This window comes from Protobothrops mucrosquamatus, unplaced genomic scaffold (assembly GCF_001527695.2).
Source record: "Protobothrops mucrosquamatus isolate PMUCROS unplaced genomic scaffold, P.Mucros_1.0 scaffold511, whole genome shotgun sequence".
In the NCBI taxonomy this organism is placed as follows: domain Eukaryota; kingdom Metazoa; phylum Chordata; class Lepidosauria; order Squamata; family Viperidae; genus Protobothrops; species Protobothrops mucrosquamatus.
The window spans coordinates 215,347-231,695 of NW_015386825.1; the positions used below are offsets into that span (position 1 = coordinate 215,347).

General features: G+C 38.4%; 1 protein-coding gene across 2 annotated transcripts in view; it reads right to left on the reverse strand.

The window, feature by feature from the left end:
* Positions 1-5,924: 5,924 nt before the first annotated feature.
* Positions 5,925-16,349, reverse strand: part of TULP4 (TUB like protein 4) — a 47,239-nt gene continuing 36,814 nt past the window's right edge. The window contains exons 9-15 of one of the 2 annotated variants that reach the window (XM_015816850.1): positions 15,820-15,964; positions 14,250-14,394; positions 13,444-13,537; positions 12,739-12,882; positions 9,321-10,416; positions 7,796-9,212; positions 5,925-6,047 (exon numbers count right to left, since the gene is read on the reverse strand). In XM_015816850.1, coding sequence (XP_015672336.1) covers positions 5,931-6,047; positions 7,796-9,212; positions 9,321-10,416; positions 12,739-12,882; positions 13,444-13,537; positions 14,250-14,394; positions 15,820-15,964 — 3,158 coding nt within the window. In that variant the 3' untranslated portion in view covers positions 5,925-5,930. The remainder of the gene's footprint in view (positions 6,048-7,795; positions 9,213-9,320; positions 10,417-12,738; positions 12,883-13,443; positions 13,538-14,249; positions 14,395-15,819; positions 15,965-16,349) is intronic. The other variant, XM_015816851.1, reaches the window with a different exon arrangement.

Below are 16,349 nucleotides of genomic sequence, written 5' to 3' on the forward strand. Positions count from 1 at the left end.
TACTCTGCTGCTTCACTTGTCTGTGATTATCTGCCATGCCATTAAAAATTATTGGCAAACAAAGGTCTGTATTTACATAAATAGTGGGAAAAAATCCTGACAGAGAAAATGAGCAATGGCCAACCATGCAGGCTTGTTACATTATACCTAAATCTCCCTAGGTAATTGGCAAAGGTGACCACTAATTGCATGCTTGAGAATTATCTCACTGCTAGAATAATTCAATCAAGTTTAAAGGCATTTTCCCAAACAAAGAATATCTTGTATATGCAGGTCTTGAGCCAGCTTGCTAGTCAATCAGATGAGAGGGATCTATTGTAACACTACCAGAACCCATAACTGCAAATAAAATGACTCAAACATCACTAGATTTTAAGATAAGTCTTGAATCCAGTGATGAATGGAGGTACCAAAGTTACTCAGATAAGCCTAAGAGTTGAGCTTAGTGCTGAAGGATTTCCTCTAAGTATCTCCTTACAGTGCTCCATTTTAAGTTAGTTGGTCTTTCCACTTTCACAAACACAACAAAAACAATAACACCAAAATACTTCTAATTTTTGTATATTGGCTTTCCTTCCAATAAAATGTTTATGGTAAAACTCAGATTCTATATTCTCATGGAAATGTATAAATACTATATAAAATATGTGGGAAATTTTTTTTTTCAGATTTTTAATCTCACCTTTATTATTTGTATAAATAACTCAAGATGGCAAACATATCTAATATTCCTTCCGCCTTCTATTTTCCCCATTACAACTCTGTGAGGAGAGTTGGGCTGAGAGAGAGTGACTGGCCCAAAGTCACCCAGCCAGCTTTCATGCCTAATACAAGACTAGAACTCACAGTCTCCTGGTTTTTAATCTGGTGCCTTATCCACTTGACAAAATAAAGTGGAAGAAATTATCACAGATTTTACTGTAACATTAGGTAGAGTAAGAAAGAAATTATAAAGCTTGTATCAGTCCAATAAAACAATCTGAGTGCCTTGTACAAAGCTGTGTTCCTTTTCAGCTACCATATATATATATATATAGTATTAAACCATTGTTGTTAATAATTTATTTTGCAGGAGTGGTTCTTTTTCTTTCTTAAATATCAGCTCATAGAAAAAAGACTTTAGTAGTCCTGCATTTGCTTTATTCATTTGGGATGGGAGTGGGGGTTCCCAGAGATTAGATTGGCTTGTAGTTAACACATTCAGAACTCATTCTATATTTAAAACAAAGAAGTCTGGTGAGCCTATTCCTCATTCATTAAGTCCCAATGGCCTTATTCATCTATGGCATCACTTCAAGTAGCACTGTTAAGTTTGACTAACTAGATTTTGCCCTTCCTGCAAGCCCTAAGTGTGATGCTAGTTCAAAATTACTGTGGTACATTAACAAGTGGCTACTTTAAACTATATGTAGTATCCAAAATCAGATTTAGAACACCTATCGAGTGCTGTGGATGAATGTTGAATGCAATTTGTTGGTCATACCTTATACGTGCCTAAAGACTGGCATCCAAAAATTGTACTACAATGGATACCTCCTAGATGAGGAGTAGGGAACCTTGGCTCTTTTATGACTTTGTGGACCTCAACTCCCAGAATTCCTGAGTCAGCATGGCTGACTCAGGAATTCTGGGAGTTGAAGTCCACAAGTCATAAAAGAGCCACGGTTCTCTACCCCTGTCCTAGACAAAAGAGGAAACGAAGCCAGCCTTGGAAAACCTAACGCCAAACACTTAAAGATCTTAAGATTATTAATGTCTCTTGTGACAAAGCTGAAAATGTTGCGAATGATCAAAATCACTGGAAATCATTTACTGCCCAATGAGCTCTGCATAGGACCTGATGATGTTGATGATGATGACTGAAAATGTCAAATGCTGACACAAGCTCTGAATATGCTAATTCTTGTTTCTATCTATCTATCTATCTATCTATCTATCTATCTATCTATCTATCTATCTATCTATCTATCTATCTATCTATCTATCTTTCTATCTATCTATCTATCTATCTATCTATCTATCTATCTATCTTATCTATCCATCCATCCATCCATCCTATTTCTAAACCACCCATCTCCCTCAGGGAAGGGTTCCGGGCAGTGTATTTATTGTATTTGTATGAAGCTATATGTTTCCATGATGAATGGTATATGATACTACCAAATCCCACAGGTCAAGAAACTCAAGAGCCTTTAGAAATGGAGCAGCATATAAGATAATATATAAATTTAAGTTTTATATAAATAAATAAAAATAATCATTTCCAATTAAAGGTTTCTTGTCGACCTACACGTAATCCTCAATTTCACACAGTAAATAAAATATACTGTAATTATATTTGTTTATTAAGCATTTCTTCAAACCAAGGAGTGTTGGGGGCAATGTCCAAATGCAGTAATACTGAAGATGATTTCTTAGAGGGGAATGGCCATTGTCAGTAAATCCAAATCAGAGGGTATTCAAAATAGTCCCAGAATATAATGGCGAATTTTACTGAAAATATCAGTTATTAAATCTTTCAGCAATTTTTTCAGGGGCAAAATCAGTGTTTCCCTACCTTGGCAACTTTAAGGTGTGTGGACTTCAACTCCCAGAAATCCCCAGCCAGCATGTTCATTGGAGAATTCTTGAAGTCCACATATCATAAAATTGCTTAGGTAGGGAGACACTGCCTTAGATTGACTGAGAATGTTTAGGCATGGAAAGATCTATAGAAAAAAAAGCAACATGCTATTGGGGAATGGAAAATTGTGGCAGTTTGCTAAGGGGAGATGGTTGAGCAGAAAAAAATCTGTTTTTATTTTTTTGACAGCACTCCCAAAATGTGCAAATAGCCAAGGAAGCGGAGTCTGATTTTGGGGGGGACAATTAAAACAATATGTAACTCTTGTTTTAGGCTTAATGCATCACATGTACATGGATCAAAAATCTCCGGGAATCTATTTCAATGTCACTGCATCTCTGCCCTGTCAAAGCTTCTTTCCAGCTTATTTTTAATCTGTTCAAGTCATCAAAAGTTACCCATCTCTCCTCTGGAATTAGAACTGAGTAAGGATCCACCAAATGAGAGTGGAGCAGGACAGCAAGATGATGAAACCTGCAGCTCTCCAACTTCTATTGGATCATGTCTTTCATTCTTAACTGGTAATTCTGCTTACTGATTCATAAGATTTGGATTCCAATAGCGTTGGATACACTGTAGATTTCTGACCTACAGTCTGCCTAACCTCTATATTGTTTGTGAGAACTGACTTATTCTCCCTCCAAATATGAGGGGGGGGAAATCCAGCGTTTAGGAAACAAAACTGTGCTTGCACCAAAACCTGTTGCCAAGATAGTGTTTTCCTATTAATAAAAATGCGTGATTTGCAGTTGGTGTTATTTAGTTATGAATGTAGAAAGATGGACTTTCTACATTCATACATTCTTTTATGATATCATTAGATATCATAAAAAGGTATCTGATGGATATAGCAACAACTGCATTCCAAAATATTTTTATGTGACTCAGAAGCCTTATTAAAAAAATCTCTTTTCCAAGAACAATCATCTGATCTACAGACATCTAACAAAACCGTAGTTGTTAGAAGAGGCACATAAACCTCTTGAATTGGTCAGAACCAGGGTTGCTGTTTCATTCATTTATTTCTTTTATCAGACTTACTTCTGAGCTTTGAACAACTTGAGACATAAAATTGAGCGTGTGAAACCTTTATTCTTCAATAAAGTATCTCTTTGGATTCTTTGCTCAAAGAATGCAGCCACTCTTGCGTCCTGAAGAGCTACTCCCAGTATTAGACGATCCCTTTCACCAGGGACCTGTACCAGAAAGAAGAAATGGGCAAAATTTCCCCTGGGTCAAGAAGTAGGGACAGTCTGGGCCTAGATACCGTTGGTTCCAGGCCAAAAACATCTAATTACCTTTGGACGGGAAAATCAAAACAAGAAAGGATGGAGGATAAAGCTGTTAGTACATGGCTTGTGTCTTGCAGGAAAAGACAAGGTTAGGGATGCTTTGAATCCACTGTATGGGGACCAGACAGCCATTTTGTTTTGCTTCTTTGTCTAATGAGTGGTTCCAATAAAGAAATACCCTTATTCCCCACCACCACCACCTCCAAATACCTTTTCCCCAAAGTATTTCCCGCAAATACTATGATTGTCTAGTACAGTGTTTCTCAACCTTGACAATTTTAAGGCATGTGGACTTCAACTCCCAGAATTCCACAGCCAGCATTGCTGGGTGTGGAATTCTGGGAGTTGAAGTCCACATGCCTTAAAATTGTCAAGCTTGAGAAACACTGGTCTAGTACAACATGGGAAGTTACCAATTTATACTTTTGTGTATTGTGATCATCCCATGTGGTTGCATTAAGTAGAGAATGCAGCATCCTGAGAAATGACCCTTCAGTATAGAACTATTATTTTTGCAATTTTAAGCCTTTTCATTCTAAAATGGAAATAATACTGGATAAAGCTGCAGAAGCTAGGGATAATGCAGAACAACCAGCACAGATTCAGCTGGATATAAACCAGGAACCTTCTGATTTACAATTTAACATCCATCCTTAGTGGAATTCATACGGCAAGAATATCAAAAGAAGAGAAAATTTACTCCAGTGTAATACACTAGCTTTGATCTTACTCTGTTAGATATCAAGTTTTGCCCATAATAGTTCAACAGTGATGACAATATTGTTTGGATTGTTAACTATCTCAGCTTGAGTTCTTCCAGTGAAACCCTAGACCACCCCTTCCTACAGTCTGCTTGTGTGCATCCATTCTTAAGTCTAAGCCTTGCTCACGTAGCTACCCCAATCCAGATGCTGATCTGATTTTGATTTGCTCAAAACATTCAATCTGACTCATTGCCTATAATTCACAAAAAAATGTTCCAGTTTTTGCCAATACTCTTCTGGATTAGTACTACAATGTTGTGGAACTCCAATTGCTGAAAAGTTGCATTTTTATTTATTTAGTTTGTAAACATTGTTAAGTGAGGATCAGCAGATGTAGCTCTTACTTAAATGCCACACCAAGTCATATATTTCCTACATTCATACAAAAATCAATACAAATATTTCAAAACAACATGTATCTGCATGCCTCATTCCCTGGCCTCCCCCCCTCCCGCCCCCTAGTTTTTACTGTCCAGATCACAGATCACAATGAAAAGGGGGGGAAAACCCCACTAGCTTTTTCAACACAGCATCTTTTGCAAACTACCCTCAAAGTAATAGCTTTTCTTTTGAAGAACATTTTAGAAATTAGATATGGATTTCCAACAAATCTCCATCATGCCTACAGTGCTCAGCTATCTGGGAAGAAACACAGGTTTTCAAGTATGTTATAGCTTTCTTGTTCTTTTTTGCTGTTATAATTGATGTAAATAATACCAACAAGTCCAACGTGAGGAGCGGGCATGATTTCTGCTTTAGAAAGAACAGAACAACATAAAAGAAAGAAAAAACAGGAAGGGAGGGAGGGAGGGATGGAAAGAAGGAAGGAAGGAAGGAAGGAAGGGCAATCTTTTAAAATCCCTCTATCATCTTACATTAGCTATTTTTTTTGCAGCAAACACAGAAGAACCATCACAAGTCAAAAGCCACATTTTCTCAGCATAATACTGAATAGATCTCATCCTTCCCTTGCCCCGAAAAATCAGCAAAATATTGATTCAAATAAATTTAACCCCAAACCAAAGGGTCTCCATCCCATCCCCCCAAGTGTTTAAAGTTGATGCCTTCCTTCGGGCACGTGTAGACTTTTCCAGTTGCATTTCCACCTTTCCTCCCAGATTCCTTTGTGCAACTCTATTAGACCTCCACTCTGACATTTCCTGGGCTGGCCCTTATGAGAAAGCTCCATTGGGTGGGGTGGTTTTTTTTGTTTTTTTGTTTTGTAATCCTCTCTAGGCTGTTTTTCTCTTTTCATTTCAGACGTTGAGTCACATTAGCCAAAGCTACAGCAAAAGCCTGCACCGCTGAAAATGGATATTGAAAGTCCAAGATATAGGCATTGCCATCAATCCGTCCAAACTGCATCACCTGAAAGATTGAGGGAGAGGAGGAAGGAGAAAAAGAATAAAATTAGTGGCTAAAGAGAAAGAATAAGTAAGTCAGATGAATAGAAAGTGAGCCATTAAAGGAAGAGAAGAAGTTCACAATCCTTTGCCTTCTATCATGAATTATGTTTTATTTTTATTTAATTGTTGCCCTGCCTTGCTTAGTTTATAAGTAACTTGAAGCAGCAAACATTTCTAACACTCCTTCTTTCTCCTCCTATTTTTCCTCTAACAGCAACCCTATGAGATGGATTGGGCTGAGAAAAAGTGATTGGCCCAAATCATCCATACTTGTAAATCATAAAATATTGTTCACCAATCTCCAAATGGTGGATTTGAGTTCCCAAAATTCCCCAGCCAATGTGACTTCTGCTAAGAATTCTGAGAGTTGAATTCTACATATCTGGATGAGGAAAGAAGGCAGGATTCCCATACCACATTAGCCCAAAGTCAACCAAACCGTATTAGTTATTTTATTTGTAGCCATTTGTTATTAATTTTAAATCTTGAAGCTATTTATAATGAAGTTTTCTATTTCAGCCGAGTGTGGAACTCATTTTAAAAGCCAAAGAGTATGATTTTTCTCTCTCTTAAGAAAAACAAACAAACACTGGCTTAATTTTGAAAACCACTTTGTGTCCGTGTTTATGTACTTTCTATTATTAAAGTTATGTAATATAGCAGCTCTTGTAAGTGAGGAAAAACAGTCAGAATTTCAGATCATACACTTTCTTCTTAACACTTCTGTTCACACTGTTGTTTTTTTGTAGCAGAAATGTTTATATGCCAGACTGGTGTCAAGTCTTCATTATGTAAATTAAGCAATTTGCATCAGTCACATATTGTTTCCTGTTGAGTTATAGAAAAGCTAGAAACAATTGGCTTTTTAAAGAGACTCCTGGAAGGAGATAAGGTGTTAATTGGGAGCCATCACTATGGGTTGTGATTGGTTGCTTAATATTGCTCAGTAATCATAGTTTCCTTTGTAATTGGCTTGCTCCTATGAGGGTCTGTTTGTGTATGTGAGGATGTTTTGTTATTTTAATCTTACTTGAAAAAAAAGGTTTACTCCTTGGAGCAACAATAAAGGCTGAGTATTATCAATAAATACGATATGACGCAAATTACATGATTCATGTCATTTGTGTGATGATATCATAAGGCAAGAGATGTCACAGGGACTTCCTCCCAACGCTTATCATTTCACTGTGGTATTACTCAGAGACCATAATAGTTTCTAGTAATTTGGCTTAGTAATTTTTATTACGGAAAATATCCAGAAAAAATAAGGAGTTATTTTACCTTCCACTCTCTTCCTGGAACAAAACAGATTTATTTTTATATAGTTTCAAGACTTCCATGCTACCAAAAAATTGCAGGTATCTCAAAGAGAAATGTAAAGGTGGGAAATTATTGCTGAACTACAATTCTTAGTAGCCCTAATTAGCAAGGCTAATCATTAGGGATATCAGAATTTGAGGTGCAGTTACATCTTAAAGGGCTAGGGGTTCCCTAGCCATGATCCATACTTATTCCCATCAGTACTTAAACCTCTGGTACAAATCTCACTCTAGGATCAGCATTACGTGTGTGTGTGTGTATACACGCATGTGTCATTCTTTGCAAGAAAACAGGTGGACTGTTCAAGAGCAGTCATATGAAGCTTCACCTGACATATATGTTAAGGCCAAACACAAAAAAGATTTTCCATTTTCTCTTAGTTAAGCTTACCTGTCTTCCTTCCAGCTCAATTTGGAAATTCTTTGCAGATTCTTGAGTCACTCTCCCTCCAAAGTCCAGCTGATAGACTTGGGTTGCCTCATTCCACAAGGGCTGTTTATTTGCCATCACATACACAAATCCCTGGTTTCCCAGCCGCCCATCTTCCTTCTCATTTGCTTTCCGGCATTTAAATTCATCCAGTTCACTGGCTGTCCTCAAGTTTCTTTTAGTTTTCCATCCCTTTTTACTGCCTTGGCTCTGATTCATCAGTTCATCCCCACTAATAAACAATTCGGGCTCACTTTCTGAGCTGTCCTGAAATTCGTTCATCTTGTTCAGTTTTTTTGACTTCAGCTGATCTTTCTGACTCTTGAGTTTCTTCTTCTCCCTGCCCAATCTTGGGCTGGCTATCAGTGAATTGAAGTCAGTCAATGTGGTCCTGGCCTCCTTTTTAACTTTTCCCTCTGTGATAGCCTGCATATTTCCTTCCTCTGCCCGGCTATCCAGTCGCTTGCGATTCTTCTTCCCAAACTTGTCTGTCCTCTGAGGGATGGGACTTTCAGTCAAGGAGAGCACTTCTTGGAAATTATCTGCTGTCTCTGCCATCACATCAGAGCCCACATGACCTGGAGGCTCTACCGGTGGTGGAGACATTACAGATTTGTCCACCACAAGAAGTGCCTTGGGTGGCAGAGCATTCTGGGTACTCTGAACAGAAGGTGGGCATGTGCTATAGGAATTCCATGGATGCAAGGCCATTGGTGGCAGCTGTAAACTTGAGCAAGTACTATTTCCAGGATACATGGGAGGCAAAGGGCAGTATGAGAGGTTTGAGGGATAGGCTGGCTGAAGAACAACAGATGGCTCCTGTTGTACAATTTGGGATGGGGCCAGAGCTTCTTTGGGAGAACAGGTGACCTGCATTCCTTGAAGAGGAGGAGGTGGTGGAGGAGGGATACTATAATTTCCCAAATATGGTGCTCCAACACCATAACTCATCTGGAAAGTGGCAGTGGGACTGGTTGGAGATTTGGGGGAAACAAAGGTTGCTCGGGATATATCCAAATGTTGAGCTTGGCCAATGACTAGAGGGTTGGGTTTACCAGGGTTAGGCAAAGTACTATGAGCTATCCTTTCTTGAGGAACCCATATCTCCTCGCTCACCATAGGTTCCCATTGATACGGAGGTGGCCTTTTTACAGCAATGTTAGGTTCTGCCATGGCTACAGGGACGTGGCGTGCTGATTTCTCCACAGGGCAGTGTTGAGAAAGAGCCTCATCCTCCATGAAGGCAGAGTTTACGTAATCGGTCCGCTCCCGAGAATTGTCAAGTGGGTTCAGTAAATTGTAAGAGGATTGGGAGGCCAAAGGTGATGTACTGGCTGAGTGTGCAATGACTGAATTGTGCTGAGAGCTGCTCCCTGTGGTTACATCAGGCCTCATAGTGCTGATGCCTGATGTGCCACTGCTTGCGTTGATATTACCGATGTTCCCATTTCCATTGTTCGTGTTGCTGGTGCCATTGTTCGTGTTGCTGCTACACTGGCTGCATGTGTACAGGGCAGTTGGCACTCGCTGCTGGTACTGGGCTCCCACAACATTGCTCTTCAGTTTCAGTGGGAACTGCAAGGTGGCCCTCTGGCTGTCCACCAACTGAGCCATTTTCAGGGCTGCCTCCCTACTATTTCTCCGCAGTGTAGCATGGATGATGCTATTGTCCAACCTCTGCATGATACCCCGGCCTTGAGATAGCTGGGCTGCAATTTCTGGATAAGGGGGTGGGTCCCCTGTTGGAATGGAGTAACGAGGAACTGTGAGCCTGTTCAAGGTGGCACTGGTACATGGCTGCTGAATCTTCTTCTCTGATGAAGTAATCCGTAAAGTGGCAGAACTGCCTGGCCCGGGCAAAGTGTATGTGTTCTGGGCACACACCATCCGGGTTCGGGGGCGGCACACCTCTTCGACATTGCCACTGCTGTCGAAGGTGGTGATTCTCTCATAGCCAAGAGGGGTCTGGTAATGGGCTGCTGAATATAGAGAGAAATCACCTTTTTTCAAACAGAGATCTACAGGAGGTTGTGGAGGTATTGGAGGAGGTGGTGGTGGAGCCGTGGTAGGAGCCGCAGGTATGGTTCCGGGATATGGAGGAGGAGGGTTTATTTTGTTCAGTTGAATTTCTTGGGCAGTGCTGAAGACAGCTGGGTCTCCTTCAGCCACCTGGGGAATGGGACGCAAAGCCTTAGCTTTTTGGAAGTGTTCGTGGTCTCTGTCCCCATCTCTGTGGTCCACAATTGCCATCTGGATGGCATTCTGGGGTGGCAAGGGTAACTGAGGAGGGACCTGGAGGATACGTCCCATTTCTACTCCTCCAAAGATCACTTGGCCTGGGCTAGAGTACCTGCTTGGGACTGAATAATGGACTGCATTATCAGCCATGTGGTCTGCTGTTGCCACAGCTGTTGTCTGATTTGCAAGGACATCCAGTTGCACATTCTGATTAGCTAGCAAAGACTGCACCAACCCTATGCTCTGAGTTGGTGACATTGCTTGTGCTGAACTGTGAATAGGAGCAATTGGGATGTTTACGGTGCAAGGTGGATTATTCTCAGGAACTCCTGATGCTCCAGTCACTGTCATATAAACAGATAGTATCAGATTATGATATTGAAGTATTTATTTTCAATAAATATATTAGACTTATAATATCAGATTTATAGTATGGTTTACAGATTGTCCTATCCTTGTCATCTCTAGAATTCATTTTGTTAATCTACCACTTAGCAAATACTTTGATTTACTCCACCATTGAATTTACATTGTTACTCAAATGAATGCATCTGTGTAATATTAACATCTTGTCATGAGAGGCAAATCAAATAGCCGGCAAATATGCTTTACATTCTTCCTGCAAAGCATATTTACCCCAAATCACAACAAATATCCTGGTCTAAAGGGAATCTTGGTTGGCTGAAATTCTGTTAAACCTTGGTGCTAACTAACTGCTTAGTTAGAAAAAAGGATAATGTGAATTTGCCCAAAGGAGAAGGCTAGAATTGAATATAAATAAATCCTTATTAACAATCACCTACTGCTCTTTTATAGTGTGAAAAGAATGAAGAATCTGACTAGAAATGAGTAGTTTCCAGGCTGCAGCGAACCATTATGTCAATCAAACACAATATACCTTCTTCCCAAAGCGATCAAAAGAATGGCTAAGTATTTAACAACTCATAAACATAGGAACAAACTTTCTAGTATTCAAACCTTGGAGCACAGACATCCATAAAGGCTTTGATTTCTATGAGCTGCTGTGGAGAAATCTATGTGTTTAAGGCTTCCATTTACCTAATAAAGAAACTAAGTCATGTTTGTGAGCCATCTGCCAAATAATCCAATTCTTGAATAAATGCTTACGTGACTAAAGAGCTGAGATTTACAGATCAGGCAGGTGTGAAGCCAGACAGTCTGTTTAGAATCAGGGGTTCTCAACCTTGGCAACTTTAAGACTTGTGGACTTCAACTCCCAGAATTCCTCAGCCAGCAAAGCTGGCTGAGGAATTCTGGGAGTTGAAGTCCACAAGTCTTAAAGTTGCCAAGGTTGAGAACCCCTGGTTTAGATAAAATTAGGCTCTTTGATGTAAATTTGGTAAAGTGAGTAGTCATATAATAAATTGTAATTTATTTTATTAGAGCCAAGCAATTATGAAAACACAATAATAATATAACCTCAAGACTGCAAATGCACCTATCCACCACTTTAATCTCAACAATCTTTAAAAAATAAAATTGTACTAGACGTGAAAAAATGCTACCATTAAAGACACTTGAACATAATTTGAAAAAACAAAATACTGATTTGTTTTCTTCCTAGTTTCAGTTGCATTTTGATAAGGTCTTCAATAACCTGAAATGATGGGGTATCCAATTTACACAGCATGTAAATATTTTTCTATAAAAGCAAGATTTCATCTGTCTTCCTAAAACGTGGACATGGAAAAATAAGACGAACACACAAAAATCTAAAATTTCCTGGCAATATTGTTGTTGCTTAATCTCCGGATAATTTGGCAAGAGTTGTATTCAATCAAGGCATATTGATTTTATCATTAAGAAATGCTACTATCTTTTCCAGGTCTGAGTAATTGTTATTGCAAATCTTTGTGCCATATTAAAACTTAGCCTCAGAAAATTCGCAAATTCGTAAATGATGTAATCCTAGTGGTGATGATTAAATTCCCAAAATCGCTGTTAAGTTCCCAAAAGTCCTAATTAGCAATGGTTGGATCTCATCGGAATCCAGTTCCTGCATAAATAATAACTAAGTCAATTAATTAACAGCATACCCACATAATACATAGATTAATTATACTTTGTTTACATGTATAGCCTGCCAACCTTTCTTTGCCCTCTTGGGTTAGTTCTTAATGTTATTCTTCAGAACATTATAAGAACTAGAAGCTCCACCACACTATCGAATATATTTCCAGCTTTACATTTCTTATAGGATCTTGGCAAGACAAACTAGAAAGAACTGACAAAGTCTTGGACACTGCCAAGAATCCAAATTCTATCAAATTCCATAATTGATAGATGCCTTGTACAACATCATCCAGTTCCTGAGGCTCTTCCCTCGCTCAGCCTTCATCAGATCTCTCAGCCCAATAAGCAACATAAAGCAGGTGGTTGACAGTGGGAGGAATTATCTGCACTGGTCAGGATTCAGTAAAGGCTTCTTAGGATCTGTTAAGTCCCTGATGGAAGCACTGAAATAGATTATCAGTTTTGGAGTCCATGGCCTGGTTTCAAACTCCAAAGCAAGGAGTGTGCTCACAATGTCTTTATACATGCTTTAAATCACGTTAATAGAATCGTGTATCCCAAGCTCTTTATTTCCAGCAGAACCACAGTTTGTGTACTCTGGAAAGGAAGTAAATATTCAAGTTCAATCTCACCTGGCAAATCATCTTCATCTTCACTAAAAACATTGGGATTGAAAACAGGTAGGTTGATATAATCAGTGGAAATCTTCCGCACTTCTGGGAGATAAATGGTCATTTGCCTTGGCTGAAGATGCAACAAGCTGGTTTTATAGATAACTGCAGAAAGGATGCCAAAAGAGTGAGGAAATAAAAACCAAAAATCCAAAGATGAAAAAAAAATATTGGAAATTTCAGGCCATACAGAGACTCAATAAATTAACAATCACTACACTTCTGATTTGGGTGAAGCGGTCCTGTGAATAATGCAACAGGAACTGACGTGTCACTCAGAAGCCTTTAGAGATTTTGAAGAATCATTTCAGATCATTCACAAGGCTAGTCATCTCCCCAAATAACTAGAGTGAAAATCTGTTCATAGTAACTTCATCACCTAACATGTGATTATGGGAATTATCCCTTCCTGCCAAGATATAGCAACTGGCATCAAACCATAGACAAGACAGAACATGACAAATCCCTGAGTAAATCTGGACAATATATTATCAATTTTTAATGCAACCAGACACTTCTATTCTAAAATGTTTTTGTTGCCTGTTCCATTAGCTAGACTTTTACTATTTCTGAAAAAAAGTGTCTGTTTTTTTCTAAAACAACAACAATAACCTGTATGGTTAGAAAGAAACTGAAATGAAGGAAAAGTTCAAGACTAAATTTTACCTGCACCGAGATTGGTTGGTAGGAATGCAGCCAAGCCTACAATTTTAAATTTGGTTCCCCAGATATTTGATGTGACCTGAGCAAGGTAATTGTGCTGCAATGAAAAGATATGGAAAAAAAAATTATAAAAATAATTTTAGAGCATTTATAAACATTATTTTAATCAGGATCCAATCTGAGTCAGTCACTGGGATCAGGGATTTATTCTTCCAAGCTTTCGGACTTGTACTGGAGCCCATCTTCAGGGAACTTCTCTCTCTCCAAAATGTGTGCACTGGGTTGTTTTATGCATAGTATTTATGTGGCGCTTGGTTGTGTGTGGCCTTTCAGTTGTTAATTGTTTTAATTATTTCAATCAGTCCTATAAGACTGATTGGAATTATTATTTCCAGACTGTAAATGGGGCCACTATTTAAATTGAAGGTGAAGTCATTTTAGATCAGATATCAGATTAGAACCATTATCTAAATAGAAATTTCAGCTGCTATGACCTAGCTCAAAACAAGGAACATTTTTATGGGAATGCAGGTTCTTCATGGAAGGTTATTGACTAATTTATCATATTAGCCCAGATTGAGCTGATTGATAGATGCTTTTAGACTTCCATGTCTAGGACAGAGAAAGTGTGATTGGCCCAAAGTCATCCAACCAGCATCCATGTTTAAGAAAAGATAGAACTTCAGTCTCCCTGTTTCTAGTCCATAATCTTAAGCATTCTTGAGGAACATTTTAATTTATTGGCTACCCAACTCCAGTGGACTCTGGGCTGATATAATGCTGGTGAGTAATAAAAAGCTGTGAAATACCTGAGTGATGTCTTCCAAAGGAAATTCTCTACGAGTTAAGCTAGGTGATCCAATGGAGGGCTTCCTTATTGGCAATCTGGGAGATCGTGATATCTCCTGAGCAGCTCGTGACAACTTTGGAGATTTGCGAGCTTCTATATTAATTCTGTAAACAAAATTTCAGAAGTTACTTATGCACAAATAGATACGCTCTGTCTCTTTACAACACAGTAGTATGCTGATCTATGGCCTGCTAATAGGATCAGCAAGATACAAGGAACAGTTGTCTCTGGGAGCAAAGGAAGAACAAAATTCCTCTTTTCTCCTTTCCTTTCTCCCAGCAAATGGATACAAGCATGGATTCATATTTTCTATCGGCACGAGGGATTGAAAATCAGTGCATTTTCACTGCTTTCAACAAAAGAAAAACCATAGGGAGTGAAAAAATGGGAAAATGACAAAACTTCCCAGTTCCTCTCAGACTAAAAAAAAAAGGGCATTACTTGTGCTGCTGGAAGCAAAAATGCAGTTATTTTATTTTTCTGGTTAAAAAAAAAGTTGTGCACATGCTTCTATACACATATGGGTGCGTTCAGGATGGAGTTAAGAATTGGAGGAAGGTTACTTATAGACATCCTAAGGGACTAGCTAATCTGCATTATGTGCTACTGGCTTTAGCAGGAGATTTTCATGTGAAAAAAATAGTTTTAGTGTAACAGTATTTTTTTTTCTTTGCTGGGTAACATTCAGGTTCAAACGCAGAACAGTTTTATGTCTACATATCAAACATGAGCATCAGACTTAATACTCTGTGAAAACTATTCTCAGGTCAACAGAGGTTAGGAGAGGTTTAGGTAGGGTAGTGTTCTGTAACAGGAACTTTATGGCTGAAATACTGAATGTTCAAGAAGGATAATGCCCTTTTCAAAATAATTGATCCAGAACCAATCAAAGAACCACTCAGTTCAGCCCAATAGAGATCAACAAAACTATAAAGCTCAGTAAACAGAGAGGGGAAAAATTCCTCACGGCAGAAAATTATTCAAGGAACAGAATGGAACCAACAGCGAAATAAAAATTCTCTTGGCAGTGACGATGAACTGTGGGCAATCAATCTGTCAAATTAAGAGCAAGGGAAGAAAAAGAAAAGAAATGTGTCTGAAAAAGAACAGAAAACTTCCCAAGTCCCTTGTCACATTTTATGTTTTATCAAGCATCTGAAATGGTTCAACATCAGAGAGAGAGAAAAAATTGGTATTCACTTTATGCAAGGCTTGGCACTGATTTAATGAATGTTTGATAACAAACCTGGGAATCATGGCTATTTTACTCTCTTAATTAATCACAGAAAAGAATTCTAAGGTTCTTAGCAAGCTTTATATGAAACAACAACAACAACCCAGCATTTTTTAAATGGCCAGTTTCTTATGTCCTAGGAATATTACTTTTTATTCTAATTTTATAGGACACCATCTTTGCATATTCATATACATAATAATACATATACAGATGGATATGTATGCACATGAATAAGAATAATATATTCATATACATATACATAAAATTCATATACAGCTGGGAGAAAGAATACCTGGGAAGTTTGGGTGATTTACTAGCACGAGTGATTTTGGGAGATTTTTTCCCAGCCCAGTCATCACTCAGTTCAATATCGCTGGAATCAGAGCAATTGCAGCTATCAATCATGGTGGAAATCAAGCTGTTACCATAGACTTCATCTATTATATAAAAGGGGAGAAAAGGAAGACAGAAGCATTCACAGATCAGATCACAATTATAACTCAGTCATCTCTAGCTTATTCTATAAGTAGTAGCTGCTATATAAGTGCCATATGGAACACTCTGAAATCAAGCAAATAGTGTTCAGTTATCTGAATTGGCAAGTGTCTCTTCAGAATTGAAAAAAAAATGCTTTGAGCAGTTAGTGATATGCCCTTGCCCCTTCTGTTAGGTCATAGAATATTATAATAGACTACAATTTAAAAGACAAATGGAAGTATAACAATTATCTTAAGTTAATTTAAAATAGCTGATAGAGGAAATAAATAGCATGACTATTCTTAAGCAGATGAACTAGTTTTATGGATTAGCAGAAGAAAAATT